The sequence below is a fragment of the Enhydra lutris genome, unplaced genomic scaffold, assembly GCF_002288905.1.
Source record: "Enhydra lutris kenyoni isolate GAN:26980312 unplaced genomic scaffold, ASM228890v2 scaffoldscaffold33, whole genome shotgun sequence".
NCBI classification, from domain to species: domain Eukaryota; kingdom Metazoa; phylum Chordata; class Mammalia; order Carnivora; family Mustelidae; genus Enhydra; species Enhydra lutris.
Window position 1 is genome coordinate 10955672 of NW_019154117.1, and position 26208 is coordinate 10981879.

At 39.5% G+C, this 26208-nt stretch overlaps 1 protein-coding gene across 2 annotated transcripts in view; it reads right to left on the bottom strand.

Moving 5' to 3' along the window:
* LOC111153584 (protein prenyltransferase alpha subunit repeat containing 1) overlaps window positions 1-23284 on the bottom strand; it is a 42189-nt gene extending 18905 nt beyond the window's left edge. The window contains exons 1-3 of one of the 2 annotated variants that reach the window (XM_022512709.1): window positions 23179-23284; window positions 13717-13886; window positions 3456-3522 (exon numbers count right to left, since the gene is read on the bottom strand). In XM_022512709.1, the coding sequence (XP_022368417.1) occupies window positions 3456-3522; window positions 13717-13886; window positions 23179-23264 (323 nt within the window). In that variant the 5' untranslated portion in view covers window positions 23265-23284. The remainder of the gene's footprint in view (window positions 1-3455; window positions 3523-13716; window positions 13887-23178) is intronic. The other variant, XM_022512710.1, reaches the window with a different exon arrangement.
* Window positions 23285-26208: the final 2924 nt, after the last annotated feature.

Here is a 26208-nt window from a genome sequence, read left to right on the forward strand (position 1 = left end):
AAAAAATTACCTAGTTCTGGGGCACCTGGGTGGCTCAGTGGATTAAAGCCTCTGCCTTCGGCTCAGGTCATGATCTCGGGGTCCTGGGATCGAGCCCCACATCGGGCTCTCTGCTAAGCAGGGAGTCTGCTTCCCCCTCTCTCTCTGCCTACCTCTCTGCCTACTTGTGATCTCTGTCTGTCAAATAAATAAAAAATAAAAATCTAAAAAAAACCAAAAACATTACCTAGTTCAAACCTCTTATAGAAACTAAAGTATTGTGAAGCTAAAGGTTTTGCCTAAAGTTCACTGCTAGTTAATTAATGAAAAAGGACTAACAGCCACATATCTTAAGACTAGGTTCTTTCTCCTATACTGTACTGCCCTATAAAATATACAATAAATTATATATATATGTGTGTGTGTATATTTATGTATATACAACTATATACGTATGTATTATGCTAGTAAGATTCTTTTCTTGTTGAAGGATTTTCAAACCGTCTGTAATAACAAGGAACTGGAGAACAAGTATAAAAATGGTACTCCTACTCTATTACCCTCAATTCATTTTCACTGAACTTAATTTTTTTCAGTGCCCAGTCTACAAGCTAAGTATGTGCCAGGCACTAGAGGGCTGGATGCTTGGAGAACAAAGACATGGTCCCTACCCTTAAGAAAGCTCTCAATTTTAAATTCATAGCACCCTCCTAAATGTCTCCCGTGCTGATTCTTCCTTATCACACAAACTCTAGAAGAGTGCTCCAACAGAAATACAATGTGAATCACCAGTGAGCCATGAATATTACGTAATTTCCACACATTACGTAATTTCCACATTACACACATCCCTCCAACAATCTCATGGCCTTAAATACCACCCATTTTCTAGTGACTCCCAATTTATATCAGGCTTAGACTCCCACCTCAACTTTAGATTCCTACACAACTCCCTGCACACAAACCTAACATGTGCTACACTGAACTCCTGACTTCCACCTGGCTCTCTCCACCTAAATCTGCTTCCTCTTCCTCTCTGTGAAGGGCAACTCCATCCCTTCAGTTGCTCAGGCCAAAAACCAGAGTCAAGCTTGACCCTCTTCTTTCTCCTTCCTGCATCCAGTTCATCATCTGTCTTTAAAATTGTTTATTAAATACAGTCAAAGCTTATACAGTTCATAAAATACAGGGAGAATCACTACTTCTCACCTGTTCCACTGCTAAGTTCTACTTCAGGTCACAAGCATCTCTCACCTAAATCACCACAACAACTGCCTACCTTCCACTTCTCACGGCTCCCTGCACTCTTACAGTCCACTTTCCACAGGAGCCACAGTTTCTAAACCCAAGTGAGATACTGTCCCTCCTCAGCTTTAATGCCTTCCTATTTCACCCCAAGTAAAACTCCAAGTTCCTCCAGCAGCATGTGAAGATCGACAAAGCCCTGTGAGGTCTAGTCCATCACTCTCTCCCTCATGCAAGCTACTCCAGCTACACTGGCCGCCTTGCTGTCCCAGAGCACCAAGAGCACTTTCAGCACCACTGAGAGCCTTCCCACTTGCTACTGTTCCCCCTGCTTGGAATGCTTTTACCCAGAACCCACAGATTGATCCCCAAATCATGCCAGTCTTTGCTCAAATGTCCCCTATTTAGAACTGCAATACTATTCTTCACATCCTCTGTCTCGTCTTCCCTTTCTTGTCCCACTTTTTCTCCAGAGGATTTAACCACCACTTGATAATGTATATTTCATTTAGTAATGTCTTTCTTTTCTTCCCCTATGAGAATAAAATTCCACCAGGACAGGGTTTTGTTTGTTTTGTTCACAGTTCTATTCCCGGTGCCTAGAACTCAGCATACAGCAATCAATATATTTTTTTTAAAAGATTTTACATATTTGACATAAAGAGAGATCACAAGTAGGCAGAGAGGCAGGAAGAGAGAGGGGGAAGCAGGCTCCCTGCTGAGCAGAGAGCCCGATGTGGGGCTTGATCCCAGAATCCTAGGATCATGACCTGAGCCAAAGGCAGAGGCTTAACCCACTGAGCCACCTAGGCGCCCCATCAATAAATATTTGGTAAATGAACAAATGCTGTCAAGTATTGTATGGATTAAATGAGATCATAAATAAAGCTGTAGTGTGTCCCTATAATACAGCAGCCACTCATGAACATTTGCCTTTTTCTTACTTGTGGTGGTGCTTTCCATAAAAGAAAAATCAAAACTCTAAAATTACGTAAATTCTAAAGCCTTATATCTCATTCTATACTTTTCTTACTCCTTACTCTAAATATCTGATCATTAATTGTTCAAGAGACAATTTAAAAAGACATATAATAGAAATTACCTAATTTTTAAAAATCAGTAGGTAGATATAAAATTCAGTAGGTATCATAGAACACTAACTCAGAATGTAATCTCCCTTAAAATACGGAGAAAATTAAATAAAGTGCTGTTTAAATCATTTTTTTAAAAATTTTATTTATTTGACAGAGAGATCACAAGTAGGCAGAGAGGCAGGCACAGAGAGGGGGAAGCAGGCTCCCCACTGAGCAGAGAGCCTGATGCAGGGCTCGATCCCAGGACCCTGAGATCACGACCTGAGCCGAAGGCAGAGGCTTAACCCACTGAGCCACCCAGGTGCCCTGTTTAAGTCATCTTTAAAGATAAAAAACCATAATCTATGGCTCTCTCCTTTAAGAAAATTTAAAATGGATTCACAGTGTTCAACAGGACTTCACTTTTATTCATCCAGAACTTGTATCCTGCTTTCCTCTAAGGGAATTTGTTTTAGTCTAAGAGATCATCATTTTCTTTAAAAAAAACATGAACAAAAACAAAAACAAAACAAAACAAACCCAACCATACATATTGCTTAACTGAAAAAACTTCAATGAAAAAAAAAATGAACCTAGTCTGAACTTTGGTATTCCTATAAAATTATTTTGTGTTTAAAGCTAAAATAAATAGATTAAGGAACTAAGATATTAATAAAATGTGACCCCCTTTCCAAAACACTGAGTGCCAGAGACTTCAAGTGACTGGCCCACAGAGATCACAATGTTGGTGACTAAACTGAGACTAAAAGGTCATGGCCTTGAATCCTCCTCTTACACACTTGCTACTACACTTCACTAATACATAAACCAATGCCTTACACACCAACCAATTATGCTGGCTGCCCCTGCTCCTTTAAAAAGGAAGAAAAATAAAAGCAAATGGAGTACTGTAATTTGCAATGATAATTTCTACTTCAGACAGGAAAGTTTATGGAGAAAAGACAGAAACATGCACAAACGAGCGAAGTGTAAGAATTGTCATGGAGATATTATAAAGACAGGTAGAAGAAATAAGCATAAAATGCCATAGATACATGGTTTATATTTCGTTTTTCAAAAAGCTAACAACTCATGGGATTTATAGGTGTTCAGAAATTTGGATAAAATTTCATGTTATCACTGATGAGAATGACGTACCTTACGTTCCACGCAGTGGTGAAGTCTGGGTTTAGAAGCAGCAGGGTGCATGTGACATCTATCAGTTCTAAAATAAAGAGAAATCACATTAAAAATAGTCCTACCCTTTGAAGCCTGGCTTTTCTTTAAGTTATATCTTGTGTATCTGTACCTGATGTTATACTAATATATATACTATGTCATAATAACTTTAATGGCAGATACCCTGTTCTAAGCTGTCAGAAATATGAAGATTACTCTCAAGATTTTTTCTACTTTATGATAAAAGTTACTCTTAAAAGTTGACACTGAAATAATTTTACAACACTTTATGGCTACAAAGACTATTCATTCATTCTTTTAATAGTTTTTGGCTCTAATTTAATATTGACCAAGGAAAAGAAATACAATTTCTGTACCATTATTCTTTTAATTCCACAAATATCTCAATAACTGACTATCTGCAAATTTTCAGAAAGGGAAAAAAGACCCACTCATAATCATTTAACACAATTCATTTACATTCGCCTGCAAAGATTACCCTTTCTTACCCACATTTTTACATAGTCATAGCAATGATAAATGCACCACTTTGTTCTCTTTTCCATTCAATATTATTTGACATGCATTCTCCAGTATTGCTACAGTTATGCATTTTTAACAGCTGCAAAACAACCCTTAGTGTAATACACTATCATTTATCTTTATCATTCTTTATGTTTTTTCCTGTTTGTTTTTACTATTATAGATAATATTACTGTAAACACACTTTTTGTCTCATAGATTATTTTCTCAGTACATATTCCCAGGAGTTGAACTACTATGTCAAACAATACAAATACCAGTATGGCTCCTACTAAGCATTTCCAAACTGTCCTTCAAATGAACAGCATCTACTCATATTGCCAAGATAACAGGAGTGCACTTATGTCCCTGTAACTCTAACCTATATAATGGTATTTTAAAAAATGAATGTAGCAGATAAAAAATTATACTTTGCTTTATTTTACAACTTTAATTTATAATCATTAATATAAATACTTTTTCATTTTTGTTCAGTATTTTCTATTTTCGTTTTTAAACAGCCTATTCAGTATTCATTAGCTATTTGACAATCATGGTACTGTCGGAATTCCATACATTCAAATAAGCTCCATAAGCTTGTTTAATAGGGCAAAATCAGTAATATAATTAGAATATTGTCTTCATTTTACTAAAACTGAAAAGAGAATTTTAGGATTAAGATGATCAATGTAGGACCATGAAATTAAAGTAACTTCTACCAAGCTCATATTAACCAACCAAACACCAAGTAAAATAAAATAATAAAAATAATTATAACTATTTAGCATTAGTGTATACCAGGCACCACTGGAGGTCTTTTATTTACATTATTTCATTGAGTTCTCATGATTATGGTTCAAGATATTCTTGTTTCGCTTCACAGAAAGGAAACTGACATATAGAAAGTTTAAATAATTTGCTCGTGGGCACCCAATATGTATATGGCAAAGTCAGCATCTGACTGTTTTTAATAATTTAATTACATGGTAATTAAAATACCTGTCTATAATAAATAGTTGGGACATCTCAGTGTTTAATAAACTTTTTAAAACACAAGAGCATGCATAAATATATCTCTGTATTCTTTTTAAAATATTCTAAGTGAAAAAATCAATTATTTAATTCTCAACCATCTTATGAAATTAACATGTATTGTCAGCCTATCATTTCATTACTGTAACATTCAATAAATGAGAAATAAGATTAGCATACCTTTTTTTTAAAAGATTTTATTTATTTATTTGACAGAGATCACAAGTAGACAGAGAGGCAGGCAGAGAGAGGGGGAAGCAGGCTCCCTGCTGAGCAGAGAGCAGGATGTGGGGCTCGATCCCAGGACCCTGGGACCATGACCTGAGCCGAGAGCAGAGGCTTTAACCCACTGAGCCACCCAGGTGCCCCTAGCATACATTTTTGACCTTTATCTTCCTCATTACAAGTCATTATATGCACAAATACAATATGTCTATAAAGAATAACCTAATTATTAACCTCTTCATTCTTTTACTTTTATAAGCTTTTGGCACTAATTTAATATTTACTAAGAAAAATAACTGTAATTTTCTATACCATAACTTGTTTAATTCCATAATATCCCAAGTACTGATTATGTGCAAATATTAAACTGGGCCCTTAGGACTGGCAGAAGAGATATAATGATAAATAAGACCCGATCTTGCCTTCTAGAAGGTTACCCTTTAGTTGGAGAAAACATACAAAGAATTATATAAGACAAAATGAAATAATGATGAACTGGAAACATGTACCATATTTTGGGAACCACCAAAGCAGTTGAAATTAATTCTTACTGGAGTAAGGGAAGGCTATAAGTGAATAAAGTGGTAAAGAGCACTGCAGACTGGAAAAAAGTATGAGCAAGGATAGAGGCACAGAAGGTCACACAGGGTGCTCTCCAAGAGACGGTGGGTATCAGAACTTGACTAGAGCACGGGATACTGGAGAACTGTACCAGAAAACTAGAACCTGGTCAAAAACAAGAACCCACAATCTCCTTCTCAGCCTCCCTTCTACTACTTGCCCTTCATGTGCTATACTCCACCTGAGCCAAACCCCACTATTCTCTAAACACAACTCCTATCTGACTACCTTCTTTGGATAACCAGCTTTACCTGTTTGCTCCTCTCTCTGCCAGAAATGTCCTCCTTTATTTGAATATTAAACAAAATTTTCTTTTTTCCATAAAGTCTCTCCTGACCTACCTACCTGGAGCAATCTTCATTTCTATGTTCGTATGTATCTTACTTTATTACTGATACTGTATAAATAATCTCTTCTTGATGAGACTACACTCTTTGGAGGCAGGTCCTCTCTAATACATCTTCAGATTACTCATTCACTCAACAAAGATGAGAAAAATATGGCCCCTGTCCAAAAAGTTCCATGTGTACCCACAGCATAGAGGAATTGTAAGCCATGGCACGTAGGTTTGAATCCCAGCTTCTCCACTTAATTGCCTATGTAACTTAACGTTTTCGAACATCAGTTTCCTTATCTGTGAAACAAGAATGATGAGAAGGTCAATCTCTGTTGTGAGCCAAGTGAGATTCATTCCAATTCTCCAGTTATTTGACATATAGTAAATGCTTAACCAAACCAAAGATTTGTCCAATGAAATACCATTGCTACTTACCAACCAAAAAATGAATACTTTCAACATTAATCAAAGAAATCAGAAATAAGGCCGTTGTTTTTACAGTGAAACTATGTAAACTTCTAAACTTTTAAAATAAGGAATGAGAAAAACCCATGTATTAAGTAGCTAATGGAAATCCTTCTGTATTATGGGAAGACTTCTAGAATTTCTTTTCAAGTCTACAACTTTTCAAAATCCATTACACTACCTAGGTAACCTGGTACTTACTGGACTCTCTTTATTTGGCATTAAAAAGAAATGTGTGGGGGCACCAGGATAGCTCAGCTGGTTAAGCGACTAACTTTGGCCCAGATCATGATCCTGGAGTCCTGGGATCGCGTCCTGCATCGGGCTCCCTGCTCAGCAGGAAGTCTGCTTCTCCCTCTGATCCTCACCCCTCTCATGCTCTCTCTCACTCTTTCTCTGTCAAATAAATAAATAAATAAAATCTTAAAAAAAAAAATGTGTGTAACTAAAGGTAGTTGCCATTTGTTTGTACGGCTGACCCTCGAACAACATGGGTTTGTGCCACATAGGTCCATTTGCGAATTTTTTTCAATAAATACAGTACAGTACTGTAAATATATTTTCTCTCCTTTATGATTTTCTTTTCTCTAGCTTACTTTATTGTAAGAATACAGTAAATAATATATGTAACATACAAAATTTGTGTTGACTATGTTATCAGTAAGTCTTCTATCAACAGTAGGCTGTTACTAGTTAAGTTTTTGGGGAGTCAGAAGTTATATGCAGATTTTTGAATGCACTACGTGGGGTGAGTCCAGTGCTGTAATCCCTGCATTGCAGAAGAGTCAACTACACTTCTAACACAACTCTCCTTCCCCACTCAGAAGTGAAGGCAAGTTCCTCCTCCATCACAGAGATACTTCTGTGAGGCAGGACAAGGCAGAAACCAGTAAACACAGAAAATACCTAAGTTGCCACTTTTCATTTTGTGGCTGTGTGGAAAGAAAAGCTAATCAAAAGAAGGCTTCTTCTACCAGCAGGGCTCATCCTACCTCTAGGATACCAGCAACGGCTGGATTCAAAGCCCAGCTCCAACTTTCCAGGAAGCACCTGGGCAAGGCACTTAACCTCTCTGTGCCTCTGTGTCTTCCTCATATGTAAAATGGAGCTAATAATAGCACTACCTCATGAGTCTTACATGATTCACACTCACGAAGTGTTAGGACAATACCTGACACACATTAAGCACGCAACGATAATTCCAGTTTCCGAGCCTGAATCTCCTAGCCCAGCTCTGCCATATACTAGGACTGGATGCCACCAGAGGGCGGAAAACAATCGCCTGAGCAGGCTAAGCAGTGACTGCTCGGCCCCTTATTCCTCAGCTTCTAAGAATCTCAGGATTTACGACATCGACGGCCTCACGGGTTGTGTATAAAACACCTGCAGCCACAAGCCTTTTTCCTGTCCTGTTTGACAAACTGCCAAGTCCTCCCCACTCAGGACTCAAGTTCAGACAGGACCTCCTTCAGGAAGCATTCCAGTCAGATCCAAGAGGTGGGGGTGAAGTGAAATGTCAGAGACAGGAAAGGGCCAAAGAAAGAGAAGCAACCGGTTTAGAAATATTGGATAATTAAAGAATCATTCCTGAATTACATGTTATTTTCTTTTTTTCTTCCCCACTGGTTCCGATTAAATCAGAGAAAGGAAATCGTGTTTTCTGAGAGCCTAGTATGTGCGACACTCCTCACTGGGTGCTTTATACACACTAACTCGTGTGATCCTCTCAAAAACCCTCTGAAACCTTTTACAATTCCTTCTTTTGGTGAAGAAACAGGAAGAGGTTAAATAGTTTGCCTTAAGTTACTGCTAAGTGACTTCAGCATGCTGACCAACCGAATCTACAACTAGATGTTTTCCTTCAAAGCAGATGTTCTTTCCACTCCAGCACACTGTCTACAATTACTTTGTCCTCTTCAAGTCAGGGCGGAACCAAGATCAAAAGATAAACATGTATGATCAACAGCTGACGGTAACTATTTTACTTTAACTTTTTTTACTTTTTACTTTTTTTAAACTATTTTACTTTTACATTTTATCAACCATACACCATATTCTTTACCCAGAAGATGTGAGGTACCGATATACCTATGGTCTCTTGAAATTAAACAGATCTCTCTACAAATACCAGAACATATACCAGCAAACAAATGTTCCTTTGTTAAACCACTCCGATATATGACTAATTCATTATCACATCACAAGGAGAAAATGAATCAAGGAAAGTAGCTAAATTCCAACTGTGACAAGGAGAGGACAAAAGGATGCTAAGGAAAAGTCGAAGAAAAATCAATTTCTTCTTAGCCACAATGGGATTCCAGAAATGGCCCAAAGCCAGCAGTCACCTGGTAATGGTCATTGCATTTGCCAACTGTTCCTGACAGAGATATGTTTCTATGCCTCTAGAAATAAGTCCAAGATCGTGTGGATTGGTTAACCTCCTTTTCCAAAATACATTCTGGTGACCACAAGAAGAGAGGTCTGAGATAAAGCTATGTGAGAAACACAAGAAAGGTCCTTTCATTATAGAATAGATTCACTGAATCGATAGCCAGACTAAGCTAAATCCTCTTGCTTTACCAAACTCTCACTACTTATTTGGCAAACGTCTATTGAAAACATAAAGGAGCCGAGGACATAAAGACAGACAAGCCACAATCCCCCTTTCTAACAAACTCGCAATCTACCCGGGGAAAATGTTTAAATAATCAACTACGATGACGCGTGGTAAGTGCTACTTTGCAAGGAGCCTGAATAAAGGACTCCTGTAGGGATGAAGAGACATAATCCTGGCTTCCCGAAGTAGTCAAACAGCCTTTGCGTGTGTGCACAGCACTGCCAATCACAACAATGTGACAGCATAAGATGTGAACCTAGCCTCAGCGAAGGCATGGAAGTAAAGCAGGAGGACACAGTAAAGTCCAAGGATGGCACAGAGTGTGTTGTGGCTGGGAAGTATGTCAAATGCTGCAGACTCTAATGCTTCTATATTCAAATGAACATCAAAAAAGTAGCAAAGCAAACCTGATAGTAAGTAGCAACTGACACTCTGCCTTAGTGTCTGAAGGACATGAGGAGGTTGTGGCCAACTGCAACAGGCTTACCCCGCCAAGAAAAGCAGAGGCTGGGAGCCCCAGCCAACTGTTGCCGTGCAGAAATTTATGATCCAGTTTTTTCGATTTTTCAAGTGAAGACAAATCCAGATTTCCATCTGAACTTTCAAAGTTCATCCTGTCTTTCAATGTTTACCGAACATATTAAAAACAGTTTAAGAAACATTTTATAAGCCAAAACGAAATCTGTCTGTGAGCTGCCACCAGAAGCTGAGAATATATGAGCTCTGATGCTGAATGTAAGGCAGAGGAAAAGCTGGTAATGAAGGCTGAGGACAGACTGTGAAGGTCCTCGAATACCATACCAAGGAGTTTGAACCCCAACCTGACCCTGTAGGCATCATGAAATAAGATGCACAGATGCGTATTTCAGAAAAGCATCCCTCAAACTGTGTTTCTAAGAAGTGTTGCTGAGAAGGACATTTGAAATGATTGGCTAGTGGCATGATGAACACAGGCTACAGAAGATAATGAAAACAGGGTAGACCAGCGATGGGGTCATCACAATTGCCCAGGTGAGAAAGAAGACACAAAGAGCAGAAGATGGCCATTAAAGAGAGAGCATAGTTGGCAGAGGCTGTGAGAAAGAGGGAGCAGCAAGCGCAAATGATGGGAGGACACACTTGGAGACAGTCCAAGTGTGGGACAGGGCTCCTCTACTCAGGGAGGACTCCAATGCTGTGGACTTCTCTCGTTTCATTTCTGTCGTGGATTTCTCAAAAATCAGAATTACAGTATCATTCCCCTCTCAACCCAAATATGGCTACCACGGCAGCAGACTTAAAAAACATCAGTCTCTAAGTGATGAAGAGGGATGCTGTGATGGTTAACTTTGGTTCTACCGTTAAACTTGACTGGCTACAGGGTGTCCAGATGAAACATTAGTAAACATTATTTCCGAGTGTGTCTGTGAGATTAGCATTGAGTAGACTCCATGAAGCAGGCTGCCCTCCCCAATGGGGGTGCGCATCATCTAGCCTGTAGAGGGCCCATCTGCAACAAGAGGAGGAACCAAGAGGTCTTTGCCCCTCTTTGTTTCCTGTCTGTCTGCTTGAGTTTGGACAGCTCACCTAATCTCTGGCCTTTGGGCTGGGATTCAAAACTTTGGCTCCCCTGGGGTCTGAGGCCTTCAGACTCAAGCTAAATTTTATCATTGGCTTTCTTGGGTCTCCAGCTTGAAGCAAGCAGACTATGGAACTTTTCAGCCTCCATAATCATGTTAGTCTATTTGTTACAAGAAATCTCTCTATATATAAAATCTTCTGATTGTTTCTCTGGAGAACTCTAACTAGTACAGATGCTTTCCAAACATCTCAGGAATTCAGCACATTAATGAGAGCATGAATTCAGTCTGGTTAAAAAGAAAGAAATCTATCCCAAGAATAAAGGTCACCTTCAGTAATAGAATACATTCCTAGGTGATGCCTAGGATTTGGGCATGATCAAACACAGACACTGATGTTTCCGAAATGCTTAAACTGAGAGCTTTGTTCACTTGACTCTTCTTATATATGTTTTCCACAAAAACAGCTTTAAAGGTATAGCATTTTCACAAAATAACTGCTTTTTTCTAATACCTTCCCCTTTTTTCCTTAGCAATATTCACTTCTGTGTAATAACTGCTTCAGTTAACAAGTTTGGCAGAATTCTCTTCTGTTAATCAGCATTTTCAGGTATCTTTTCTGTCACATTAGAAATTCACTTCCATGTTTTTACTGTTAATACACAACCTGAGTAGTATGTGATACTACACTAAACTACGCTGTCGCCATGCACCAAAAATGGGAAATTAAAAACTGTTTCCATGAAGATATAAGTTAAAATAACATCAAATTGCTTCTGTACTCATACACAGTTGTGCCAGAATTCAAAATTTAGGTGCTAGTTATTTGTGTGAGTGAGCTTAACCATTTGATCTTCTGCGTGGGTCTTCTTGGGCCTACCAAGACTAAAACTTCACGATGAGGAGACTCAGCAAAGTCTGCAGGGCAGTGTCCAGAGAGATAAGATATAGGAAAATGGAGAGAAGGACCCGGAGGGCTGCAGGGAGAGGGCAGGCTAGGCTAGCATACATGAATGGGCAAAAAATGATGATCTGATACAACATTAACAGTAGACTTTGACATTTTAAAAATTTATACTGTTTCTTCTCTACTATAAGAGCATTATCTGTCTCCCCACTTCCCCAAGCTAGTTATGTATTGGCTCAATTATACATTTTTGTGTGCATGAACACACACAATACAGCTGTATTTGGAAAAACAAAAACAAAAACAAAACAAACAAAAAAATTCCAAAACAAAAAAAACCTTGATGGATCCGGATGGTATTACTTTATACCTTAATGTTACTGAAACTTACTATAGGTTTCATAAACAAACTATCCACTTTAGGGTGATGGAAGGGAGAATGAGAGAGGGCCTAACAAGGCATAAATGTCCCTACTTTTAAATTTACGGCTAAACTTATTCCTTTAAGTTTATGCCACTAACTTAAGCTATGCCATAAACATAGGCAGAGTCTTTTTTTTTTTTAAGATTTTATTTATTTATTTGACAGACAGAGATCACAAGTAGGCAGGGAGGCAGGCAGAGAAAGAGGAGGAAGCAGGCTCCCCGCAGAGAAGAGAGCCTGATGTGGGACTTGATCCCAGGACCCTGCGATCATGACCTGAGCCAAAAGCATAGGCTTTAACCCACTGAGCCACCCAGGTGCCCCCGTAGGCAGAGTCTTACAAGAAATATGTATCAGAGGACTAAGTGAAACCCACAGAAAACAGAAACTATGTCACATTAAATCTTCAAGTCAGATTCATTTTCTACTGGTCTAAACAGAGAAAAATGCTATTATGATAGTATGTTAAGGACAATGCTAAGAGGAATACAAGGAAATCAGTATGTCATGCCTTTGGCAACACTCCACAAAGAGATTGTTTTTCACCCAACTGTAAGCTTCTTGAGTAAAAGGAACACGTATTATTCATCTTTTTATCCCCACAGTACTTAGAACAGCTTCTGTAGGAGTAGGCTCACAGTAATGGCTACCAAACTGGTAATTAAAATTCTCTAGGAAGCAAAGTTCTTATTCAAAATGAGTCTCCAGGCATACTGAGCACTTTGGAAGGTATGGCTGTATATGGGAGCAGGCGGCTTTACAAAAACAGTTAAGAACATGAATGAATATTCTACTTTTTTTTTTCTTAACCTAAAAAGCAAAGGTAATTCATGCACATGGGTGCTTAATATCTCATATGGGGGGGGGGGAAGCTAAGAAAAGAGACCAGGTAGGATGAACAGAGATTGTCCCGTGCAGCGAGAGCTGTCTCAGAGGAGAAAAGAAGTGGAAGCTGGGATGGTTTTCTTTTGCTTATATCAGCGTAGAAAGAAGACACAGAGGGCCCAAAGCCCAGTGGGGATTCACAGCACAACAGCACCTCCATAAATCACTGAGCTGGGTCACAGCGTAACTAACACCATCATCCCTCTGTTATCCCATTTGCTCTGCCACCAAAATGAGTTCTGTAGCTTTTAGAGTTCCTAACGGATTAGAAACCAGAAATCTGAGCTTGAAGGAACTGGAGTCCTCTTCAGTATTTTTCCAACTTTCTTTTACAGCCATAGGATGTCTTCTTCAAATAAAATTTTATAAATAACCATGATACATAACAAGGTAAAATCAGAACTGCTCTGATGTACTGTCCAGGTGCAGTAGGTAGCCTGGAATCCTGTATCGCTATGGAGGCAAAACGAGAAACTACTGACAGATTCAAACTCCTCATTTGACAGAGAGGTTAAGCTGCCACCCAGGCAGCGAATGAAAGAGCCAGAACCCAAATCTAGGAATGCCAACACCCAGAGAAGGTTCCTCCCCCTGTATTCCATGCTGTTTCTAAAAAACAGAGGAGGAGGACAGAGTTCATACTCACCATCTTTGTTCAGCCATTGCTTTCTTGTTCTGTACAAAAGGAGCTTGTTGTGGACATATGGTAAGAGGAACTTGACACACCAGCTCTCCACACCAAGTTTGTTTTCAACCAGGACTATGGGACTCCGGTTATACCTAGCTTCAGGGCATGGGATCAGGCCAATTTCATCTCTTAATATGTAAAACAAAAAGAAGAATTAAAGATAAGACTATTTGTTTTTTCAACATTTTTCAAATCCTACAGACTATTAAAAAGAAAAGTAACATATTTCTCTTTCTCTTTTTTTTAAAGATTTATTTTTTGTGGGGGAAGAGGGAGAGAGAGGAAAGGCAGAGGAAGAGGGAGAGACCCTCCAAGCAGACTCCCTGCTGAGCAGAGAGCCTGTTGTGGGCTCAATCGCAGGACTCTGAGATCATGACTTGAGCTGAAATCAAGAGTCACTTAACTGACTGAGCCACCCAGGCGCCCCCATATTTCCCTTTCTTAAAAATATTATTTAGTTTACCTGCTAGATAAGTAGAAATTTAAAAAGTGTTTTTTAATATAGATAAGAGTGCAGAAAAATTAGTATGCTGACTTTCTGATAAAAACGAAAACTTGTCTTTGGATGGAATTTTGAAAATGTCTTCCAAATTTTAAATTGCATATACTCTGAGCCCCAGTGATTCCACTGCTCAGAAATTATCCAACGCCAAAATACGCCAACAGGATGTTTACTGCAACCGTGCAACGAAACTGGAAACAATCTAACTATGTATCAGTATAAGAGGGGTAGAATAAATAGGGTAATCCATGTGGTAGAGGTGTACAAGGTAGAGGTGGTAGAGACAGATTCGTATATGCTGGTATGGAAAGGCTGTCAAGACGTATAAAACCAGAAAAAGAGCAAAATACTAAGTATATAGTGTAAAGCATTTTGTATTTCTTTTGAAGAAGGAGCCCAAGAAATTTGGGGGGAGACAAAGTATTTTATTTTTATACAGTTTAAATTTTCTAATCATTTGTATGTATTATTTCCATTTTAAAAATATGTCAACAAATGTACTTACACTTGCCTAGTAATCTATGCAAAGGAGAAACAAATTATCAATAAAAGTTATCTTTTCAATAAGATTGGGGGCCATTTTTTCTTCTTTATAATCTTTCATAAGTCATTGAATTTAAAAAAACACACTGATAAATGCTGCTAAAACACAAAATACATTTCAGAATTTAGGTCATTTTCATTTAAGGTGGCACCTATGTCCTTCAATCTGCCTCCCCTTAAATTGAAAATTTATATTTGAGGCAAAAATTTAATAAACGTACAGCAGCTGACGTACACAGTAAATGAACCAGCAAACATAAAGATGGTTTTGCAAAAACTGCACACGCCTTTCAATTACAAAGATGTTATAACTGCCTACATTAAAGAAATAAAAAACCGGTTTTCAGAGCTTATGTATGACATTTTCTATTACGTCCCTGGAATTCTCCAGCCGAGAACACAGTAGTTTGGTAGATACAAGAGGGGAAAACAGGTACAATTACAGGTTATAAGAAAAGCCCTCTTTGTTAGGCCACCATCACAAATTGGTGGGAAGCTGTGGAACTACAATAGAATTTCTCCTGGAAACTCCACACTAGATAGCTCAGACGTAACCTACTTTCTACTGATCACTTCATTAATGATACAGGGACTCATCGATAAACAAGGGTACTCTATGGGTTAAATCACTAACCATTCGTTCAAGCTGCTTTCACTTGAAGTAGATTTTGAGACCTAAGGCTTTTGGTCTCGACAACTGGCTCACCTGATTCAGAGGTGTTCTAATTATCACATCAGTACATTCTCTGAGTACCAGAAGGTACTGAGTACTATGTTAAGTCCCGAAAATACAAAAATAAAACAAGGTGGTTCCAGCCTCTGAAGTGCTGATAGTATTGATGCAAACTGTATCAATATCTATAATAAAATGTTAACACTTTGCCATTCCAGTAGTACAAAGTTTTGTAGGAAGCATGAAACAATGTTGTGCACATCTGAGCTCAACATGTGGTATTTCAAAATGTTTTGCATTTGTATTTGGTTAATGTGACATCTATCTAATTCACCATTAGGACACCTAGCCATGTCCACAGCATTTGCCTGTATCTCTGGTATTTTCTGATATTCAGGTCTTACTATATAAAATAGAACATTAAAAAATTAAGCTAGAATTAAAGAAAACAGCATAATTATTTTAAGAAAGTCTATTCTCTGAGATCTAATAACCACTTAAAACACTTCAAAGAACTGCCTAAGTCAACAATATGAATGCTAGAGTAACAAGAATAAACAAGAATAAAAGATCCTACCTTTTGGTACAGTCCATTTGCGAGGGAGGAGCAGTTACTGAAATTCACAACGTAAAAACCTGCCTTGCTCATTATTAACGCCAAAAATAAAATGTCCAGTTATTAATTCAGTACCTAAATGAAAAGGACAGAGCCATCTGCACAAATAAAAAACACACTTCTTTAGTTGGGTACCATTCTTTCAAGAACTAATTTTTAAAAAAACAATACTGTCTTAATACAGCAGATGCTCAGTAACTGCTCCTGAAAGGTTAATTATCATGCACTTCAGTGAAAATATTCAAATAAATGGTTTTCAAAGAATATCCCTTCTTGACTCTCCAAAAGAACATTATCTCTGACTTCCTTCTAATGCAATGGATCTAAGTCCTAGCTAGCTAGCTCCGTCAGGATTTCATCTACATTGGCCTTATTATCATTTGGCTTCTACAGACCTTAATTTCCTCATTTGTAAAATGGTGGAACTGCATTACATCTCTAAATAAGGGAAATGGACTGCTAGGTCTCCTCCAGCTTCCAAATTCTGACTGCGAAACCTGACAGTTATTTTCATGGAAGTGGCCATATCACGGAATGTAAAGCACTACGGAAAACATCAGAGAGAGGTAGTAGGATGTAGACAAAAGTGGTCCATCTTCCAAGGTCCAGGGTTCTAGCTAGCCTCCGTTCTACCACTGAGAGTCAAATGGGAATGTGGCAAGCCACTTGTCATCGGGATCCTTATCTGAGGAATAATAATGCCTCTTAGGAAGAACAAATACTACAAGGTAAAGCATGTGGTAAGCTGTGAAGTAACAGGCAAAGATGCAGTGTATTATCTTTAATTCAGTCAAGAGCCTGAGGCCAACCAGAAAAGTTATTTGATTAACAGACGGCAAGGTGAAGCAAAAACATTAAGCCTTTGTCAAGTGATTTGACCCTAAAATACAGTGCTTTGCTGCTTCCTAAAAATATAATCTGTACTTGATAAAGATAGGTAGGTCAATAAGCTTCCAACTTCACAGCGTATTTGACTTCAGAGTTCTCCGATGCTCAGTCCCTCAGGTCGTAGTCCACTTTTATTTCACACAATTTAGAATAGGATTCTAGAATCATTTTAAAATTGGGAGGGACCTCATTCCCCCCAGTATCTCATTTTGTCAGACAAGAAAACTGAGGTCCACTGAGGTTAAGATGATTACCCAAGGTCACACCGTCACACCGCTAATGCGAAGTTAAAAATCTGGATCTCTTAATAGTCAGCCCCAAACCCAAGACACTGAAGATAAAAAACATCAGTGAAAGCAAGCAGGATTTAGATAAATTCCTTCTAGATTTCTATTTAAATTTTAATTTTATATGCAAGAAAAGTTAGAAAACTCAAGGTGGGGGGTACAAAACTAAAAGTCTCTTTGTCTATCTGTCTACACTACTGTTTGGGTATGCACCCTTTTTTTCTAAGTGTTTTTATAGAAGTGGTATTATAGTGGACATGCTCTCCTACAGTGTTTTTTTTTTCTTTTTGTTCATTTTTATTTAAATTCAAGTTAATTAACATACAGTGTCATATCAGTTTCAGAAGTAGAATTTGGTGACTCATCACTGATATATAACACGCAGGACTCATTACATCAAGAATCCCCTTAATGCCATCTCCCATTTAGCCTATCCTCCCACCGACCTCCCCTCCAGCAACCCTCAGTTTGTTCTCTACATTTGAGTCTCTTATGGTTTGCCACCCTCTGTTTTTATCTTATTTTTCCTTCCCTTCCCCTATGTTCATCTGTTTTCTTTCTTGAAATGTGAGTGAAAATCATTTGCATTTCTCTGACTTATTTCGCTTAGCATGATACACTGTAGTTCTGTCCACGTTGTTACAATCCTACAATGCGTTTTTAGAATTTAACAATTTATATTAAACATCTTCCTCCATAATTAATTTTTGTATTTTTAATGGCTGTAAGAAATGTACTATAAATACCAGATATATCTCCAGTTTTTTCCTTGTGAAATAATGTTAAAAGAGAAATTTCTGATTCTTTTGCTACCACTAAATTACAGTCTTTTATATTTTTAGGTTTCTGAGAATTAGATCCCTTATATTTAACAAGGACACTCAAATAGTTACCTACATTACCAATGTCATAGGATTGTTAAAGACCTGAAGGTTTGGGATGGTGGAAAAGTTCTAATATCCTCAGATACCACGAACCTTACTTACTAGGTTACTTTTAAGGGTTGCTCCAAAAAAAACAGCACAATGGAATGAACCAACACCTTTACTTAAAAAGATCATACAAAGCACCAACAGCTTTCTGAGTGCTTCACTTCACAATGGAGACCCACTGACTTCCAAAAGAAGTTCAAAGTTCAGGTAACACAGACATTGACTTTACTCCTCCTATTTAGACAGCTTTTCTTGTCTGCACTTTCAGAAACATCATCAATTAAGAGTAGGCTTGCATATTATTTTCAAAAGTAGTATCACCCAGTCTCCCCTTTGGGAGGGAAGAACGGTCCTCAAATATACTAAACTGAACCCAGTAATGTGGAGTGACCATACAGAAAACTCAGCCCAAGGATTCAGGAAATGGCCAAATCTTCTTAGTCTAATAGTTATTTGGGGGGCACCTGGGTAGCTCAGTCAGTTAAGTGTCCCACTCTTGATTTCAGTTCATGTCATGATCTCAGGGTCGTGAAACAGAACCCTGAGTCTGATTCTGTGCTCAGAGCAGGGTCTGCTTGAGATTCTCTTTCTCCTTCTCTCTCTACCCTTCCCCCTCCTCGTGTTCTCTCTCTCAGATAAATAAAATCTTTAAAAAAAAGGGGGGTTTTGTCACCTTCAAACTGGAATTCTTTCCAAAATGACTAAAAAGTAAAGTTAGCAAAATATCTAAAGGAACTGACCCTTTCATATTGATAATTAAAACTTTGCTGGTGATCCAGATATTTCAGAAACCTCAAAGGCTTTCTCAATTCTAAAAAGTACAACTCCATGTATAGCTGGAATGGTATGACTGGACATATTTTAAAAACAGCTACAAAAACTGCTACTGTCTATTGAGTGTAGTGTGCAGGGCTCTGTGTTTCATTTATTTCACACAAGGAATTTAAGGTAGGAATTTTAACGCATTTTATAGATGAAGAAAGAGTCTGGTCTAAGTCTACCAGTTACTGATCAATAAGCTAAGATTCAAATCCAGGACTGCCAGATTCCAAATCCAAATTTTTACAACTATGCTATTATTTAAATATATAGATAAAAAATGAAGTATAAGAAGACAATTCAGACTTGTGGTTTCCTACTTTTCAAATTCAATTTAAAGATGTGCTTTTCCTTACTACTCCTTTACTCCAAAGTTATCACTGGGGCCTATGCACTGCTTGGGAAGGCTGTTTTGTCTGAGCCAACTCATCCATCCCTTATGTCCCAATTTAGTTGCTATTTCCTTAAAAGATTTATTTTGAGGTTCTCGTTTAAGTTAGGCCCCTCTGTTATTATTCCTTCAAAGTATCCTTCTAACTCTTTCAGGCTCCTTTCATATTCTGTGTGTTGGTTTGTTCTACGGGGCCAAGGACGATGTGTGATCTGTGCACCCCACTCCGAGACCTGCACATCCAGGGTCTAGAATTGTATCTGTCATATACAAAAAGGTGCTCTTTTGCTGAATGCACACATGGAATGAAAGAAATTAAGCCACATAGTCAAGGACTTCCATAACCTGACTCTACTATTATCTTTTCAATCACATTTTGCTACTTTGGGTTAATTCACAGTTTCGCGTGGAGGTCCTTGGCTCTGTCTCTGAGACTGTAAATCCTATCCAGCCTTCAATGTTCAGCTCAAAACCCGCCTCCCTTAAGGGCCCTGGCCTAGACACAAAAAGCCTTCCTCCTACGCCTCGTACACTCTCACAGCACTTGCTCACCATGCTTCCAGTCCAGCCTTTATCACCAGCTGCTTTGCAGGGTTAATTCACTGTGCGTGCAGGTGGGTCTAACGTCTCCATCCAGAGCTACACTGTGCAATACAGTAGTCACTAGGCACATATGGCCACTATGTAGAATTAACATTAAATAAAATATAAAATTCAGTTCCCCATTCACATTAGCCACATTTCAAGTACGCAAGCATACTAAACAGCACAGACAGGACAATGCCAGCACCACAGATACTTCTGTGCCTTGAGTATAAGAACTATGTTTTATACTTCTCATTCCACACTGTGAGGATAGTACCTATAACATCTCATCAACAGTGAGAGTTCAATAAATATTTTAAACAGTAATAAAAAAATAACTTGGTGGGCAAGAGACTTTTGATAGGACCCTAATTACACCGTAAACAGCTGTCTTCCACATCAGCATAGGCCTATTCATTAAAGCTACTGCTAGTCCCTGGGTCAAGCCTTCAGCTGTTTTTCCAGTGGTATTCTCCAAGAGTCAACCTTACAAAATTCGTATGGTATTTTTCAATTTATAAAGTATTTCACATTCACCATGCAGTTGGCTAATATGGTTTTCTGAGGAATACAGAAATTCAGGTTAAATCTAATATTTAGCTAGTGGCAGCTAAGGGCCAGACATTGGGCAAGGTTATTTTCCTGCATTCTCATCAACCTCACTAGTTCAAAAGGAGAATGAAGTTGACAGAGGGTAACCTATCCACATCTACCAGTAATAAAATCCACATCTTAACCAATGTATGTTCGACTCCTCCTGGGTAGGCATTTTTACAGAAACAAAGTCAATATGTTTAATGGAGTAGATGATGTCTAATAAAATTACAATCCATCTTGTGTGTGAGGAAAAAAGGAAAACTAAAAGAATGAAAAACTTTTTCCTATAATACTGAAAAGTGTAATTAGGTAACTAACTATTGAGATAAATAATGTCTTCTTTTTTTCTTTTAACCAGAAATACAGCCTATTTATTTTGGAAGTAAGAGGGCTAGATTAGGGCAAGAAGTACAGGCAATCAAAAAAAAAAACAAAAAAAACCCAAAAAACCCAAACCATAAGACATTTTTAAAGATGCCGTGTAGTAATATTATTGAAGATATCGTTATTATAGGAAATATATACTACAAAATGGCTGAAAATTAATATTAAACAATGAGTTAAGCTATTTAAACTCTTTGCACCTGTATTATGTATCATTTCAAATTTCAAATGCTCAACTTATTTCAAACTTTTAAATCTTTGAATGACCCAAATGTTTATTAATAATATTAAATTATGCACTGATAGAGAGCATGTGAGCTTTCATCATTAAAAATATGATTGGGGCATTAAAGTCCTTTATGAGTTTGAATAAATATGATCCAGAAAAACTGAGATGTATTCCAAACTGTGCTCTCACCCACCAAACCAGTGAACACTCAATCTGTTTCTTCAAACATAAAACACTGATTTTTAAAAAAGATTTATTTATTTGAGAAAGAGAAAGGGGGGGGATAAGGGGAAGGGGTAAGCAGACTGCCCGCTGAGCAAGGAGCCTGATGCAGGAGCAGGGCTCCATCTCAGGTCCCTGAGATCATGACCTGAGCTGAAACCAAGAGTCAGATACTTAACAGACTGAGCCACCCAGGCGCCTCTGATGGGCTTTTTCAATCTACCTTAAAGAAGAGAAACTGCGATCGCTGTTTTTATTAGGCTTCTAATCTCTGCTACAATTTCTTCAAGAAAAACAACATCAGTGATGAGAAAATAGGCCATTCCCTTAAACAAACTTTTCTTTTTTTGAGGTTGTCTCTTACTTACACTGAAGCTCTCATTTTCGAAAAGGGACTGATGCCTGATATACAAGGCATCAAAGCATTCTTTACAAGACCCAGTACCCACTATAGTTACTGCCAGGAAAACATTCCAAACACTCATTTTAAAAAAGGCAGCAGCGACAAGGGGAAAAGAAGAGGACACTCTCAGAGGCAGGTGTGTTTCGAGGCTAGCAGCGTTTTGTTTTTAATGAGGCACTATTACAGGTCTCCAATTGTGTACCGCAGGGAGCAAGACATCTGAGGTCTTCTTAATTTTTATAAGCACCGCTTTGAAGGAAAAGAACACTTCATTTAGATGTAAGGTTGGTACCTACGGTTTAAAATACATAAAAAACCATAATTCATGTGTTCCCGTTTAAAAAATAAAATATTAAAAAGAAAACCCTCACGAACAATTAGAGAAAGTGAAAATAATGTAAAACTGGATTCCATGTATCTTTCTTTTGCGGTGAGCAGGGAGAAAAGAAAGGAAGGGAAATTAAACATTCTTGCTTCTCCCTCCTCTTTTGTATACTGTAGACATTTCTTTTAATAGCTTCCTTTTTCACCCGTTACATGAAGGCAAAAGTGTCAAAAAGAATACAGTCTCTTCTGGTATCTTCCTGGAGTACTCCTAGTACCATGCAAAGGAAGGAGGGAGCGAGACGCGTGTCAGTCCTGTGGTGTCCTACTTAGAGAGGGCGGCAGCATCTGGATACGAAAAGAGTTAAAATGTTCCCCGTAACTATGAATCAGCTAATGCTAAAAAGTGTCAAGGTTTCCTGGGCTTTACACCAGACGCATCCTGTGCCTACAGAAGCTACACTGCTGTGAATGCTCTGTTCACCTTCAAGGCACACTGTTCCATCGGAGTCCCTCCACGATCTTGGGACAAGTGGGGCGAGAGTCAAAAGCAGCCTCAAACTAGCTCTAGCTAGTACACTGGCCCACTGAAGGAAAGATGATCGGTGACCCCCCCCCCACTACCGGTCCGAGATGAACCTCAGAAGAGTTGTGTTTACAAAGCATCTGCAGGACCACAACGTGCGTGCCCGTGTACCTTACACGAATGTAGGCTGGGGACACACGCGTGAAGTCCTTCGAGTTCCGTGAAGTCCCAGGGAAGGGGAGCGAAAAAAGTCGCTCCGTTGTGATTTTCCGAGGTCACTTCTGGAGACTCGCGCGCGGGCGCGTTCCGGTAGCGGAAAGCGGGCCCTGCGGCGGCCGAAGACCGTCGGGCCCCGGACCTCGATCGGTCCCCTCCGGCGAGGGGCGCGAGGGCCGGGACATGCCTCCAGAGGTCCGCTCGAGGCTCAGCCCCGCCCATGCCCGCCCCCGACGACCCCCGCAGGCGGCGGAGGCGGCGACACCGCCGGCGCGCGACTCACATGTGCGGATTCCTCCTGAAGGCGTTGGTGATGTCCTTCACCACCCGCTGCACCAGCACCGCCACCTCTTCGCTCGTCTCGGCCATGTTGGCGGCGGCCGCGGCGGCTCGGGCGCGCCTCCGGGAGAGCGCCGGGCGGCCGGCGGGAGTTCCGCGGGGGAGCGCGCGCGTGTGCGCCGGTTTGGCCGCGCCCCCGCCCCCGCCCCCACCCCCGCGGCCGTCGCAGCCGCCGCCGCCGAGCACTTCCGGGTCACGCGCCGGCGGCTGGGGCGTGGCGCCCGCCTCCCACCCGGGCTGAGGCGGACTGGTTGGTCCCCGACGTTTCGCTGGTAGCCGAGGTTCTAAGCGTCCGCGGAGATGCTGCAGATTCCTTTGCAAAGTTACTTGAGGTCGCTGTTTTACACATTTTATTCTAATTTCTGGTTCACTTGGGGCCGAAGAGGGAGGGGTCCTAGAGTCCCTCCTTAGGAGCCAGAGTCGGCGTGAAGCCCACCCCCACCCCGTCCCGGCCGCCCACTCTCAAGTGTTGTGGGAACCGACTTTCCCGGGCTTCTGCAGGAAAGTTTAACTGACGTGCGGGTCCCCCTGAGCGGTTGGTCCCTGGGCGTGTGGAGAGCCTCTTCGCTCTCTTTGCCCAGGTGCAGGGATGGCGCGGTCCTCCGACGCCGGTCGCGAGGGAGCCCAGTGGGACCGTGTCGGCGACCTCCTTCTGTACCCGCATGCCAGTTTCGGCCTCTCGGCCATTTAAAAAAAATAATAATTAAAAAAAAAAAACTTAATGTATTAAAAGAAGAAGAGAAAGGAAAGAAAAGGTGTTTCCCAGGATATGGTAGACGTACAGAAATTTTAAAATTAATTTTCTGAGTGTACTTCACTTTGTCCATCACTTGATGTGCTTTGAAGGTTGCGGGTCAGTTTCGGAGTTAGAAAACCAAGACCCTGACAGAGTTTGCTCTTGATAGCCGTTAACCTCGCTACAACTATTTTTTGTAAGAAAAGCTGGCTTTCCAATTCATTTGGATTTTGAAATGCCTTATGTCAGATTTCCCTTCACCCTTCTGTGATAGAGAAATCTGGGTGCTTTGGGTTCAGTTATCTTTACTTTATTCCTTGAGATCCATCTTTTAAAAACTTTTCAAAAGCAAGTTCATGGTCTGTTTAATGCGAAATAAAGTGGAGCGTTTGAAGGACAGTAGATGATTGTGAATGTAAAAACCATGCACTTGTTGCAAAATTCATAAAGCATTGAATGAAAACTATAAGTGAACTACATTTAGTGGGTAGTACTCCCTGTGGGTATTGATATAGGAAAGAACGTTAGGGGTTGAAGCCAATGGCCAAGGGAGAATTCCTGAGCCGATTCTATTAAAGCACGGGGACAGGACCCATGGACAGAAAGAGGTGCAGTGGGGTCAGGAGAAGTGGCCATTACATACTTTCAAGTTGAGAGGGGTTAGGGATAGCCTAAGTCTCTAAGGAATTTTGGAAGCAAGATTTCCAGGATGTTGTTGGGGCTAGCTATTGTTGGGACATGGTCGCTTATTACTGTCTAATAAAACTTTAGTCATGAGACCCTTCAAATGTATGTTGGTGGGTCATATGCTTGGAGGGTGATTGCCAACACGTATTTTGGGGGTTTAGAGATAAAGGAAATTTCTAAAGGAATTTTTATATGTTAAAGTAGAGTATCCTGGGGTGGGGGGGTGGGGGGTTGTCAGGCTAGGATTGCCTTTTTTTTTTTTTTTTAAGATTTTATTTATTTATTTGACAGGGACAGACATCACAAGTAGGCAGAGAGGCAGGCAGAGAGGCGGGGGGGGGGGGATGCAGGCTCCCCGCTGAGCAGAGCGCCTGCTGTGGGGCTCAATCCCAGGACCCTGAGACCATGACCCGAGCCGAAGGCAGAGGCTTAACCCACTGAGCCACCCGGCACCCCTAGGATTGCCTTTGCCCTTAGCAAAGTATTAATATCGAGGCGATTGAGTCCCCCAAAGAATGTCACTCTGCCTGTTTCAAGGAATTGTCAAAATTTAATAATTTTTCTTCTGCCTTTGTTTCCAACATCAGTATGTTGATAAAAGTTAGACCTGCTGTCTGGACATTAGCCTTCTGGCTTTAAAAGAAATGAGCTAGAAGTTTCACGAAATTGTATAAAAGCAAGATGGGACAGGTTTGAATTAGTAAAATTGAACAAACCTTAAGCTCTTGATAAGTTCTCAAATGAGGCAGTGAAGTGAGTGAATGTGTTTTTAGAGTCCAAGGTCAAGCATTACTTCAAATATCCTAGTTACTCTTAAGAATGTGATGCCAGTTCTTAAATGGTTTGGGTTACATCTGATAAGCCTTCCTCTTCATTTAAAGCCTTGCATCCTTTCCTAATAAAGGTAGCAAATAATTCCTGACTTCTGGGGGCACCATACTCAAAAATACAATTTTTTTTCAAAGACTTAATCTTAAAAATTAGTGAGATTTTAAAATCTTAAAATATATTTACAGGGAAAAAACCCCAAACTTTATCCTTCAATCCTGAAATAAAATTGGTGATCTAAGAAGATAATTCCTCTGTATGGTTCTGTTTATGCCTTCCCCACCTACACACACCTCGATGCACATACACCTTCTTTGTGCTCATTTGAAAGACATGAATTATATATCTCATGTTTCTTCTAAGAGTTCACAAATGCTTTTACTCAATTATTAAGGAGCTACTATGTTTACAACTCAAATTTTTTAGAATTGGAGCATATTAGAACTGTGATCTAACCCCCTAGATTTGCAGATAAGGAAGTAGGTTCAAAGAAGTTCAGTATTGAAATTCATGAGACTTACTTATGATATGTATATAAGAATAGGATATGATAAATTTATCATGATTTGTCGAAGGAATCAAAGATTTTCATTCAGGGATCTGCAAAATAATGAAATATTGTAAATAGCTTAAGTGCCCAATGTTGGGAATTTAGTAAATTACAGTAAATCTGTAAGTTGAAATACTATTTAGTCATTTAAAAGCACATTAAAACTGGAAGAA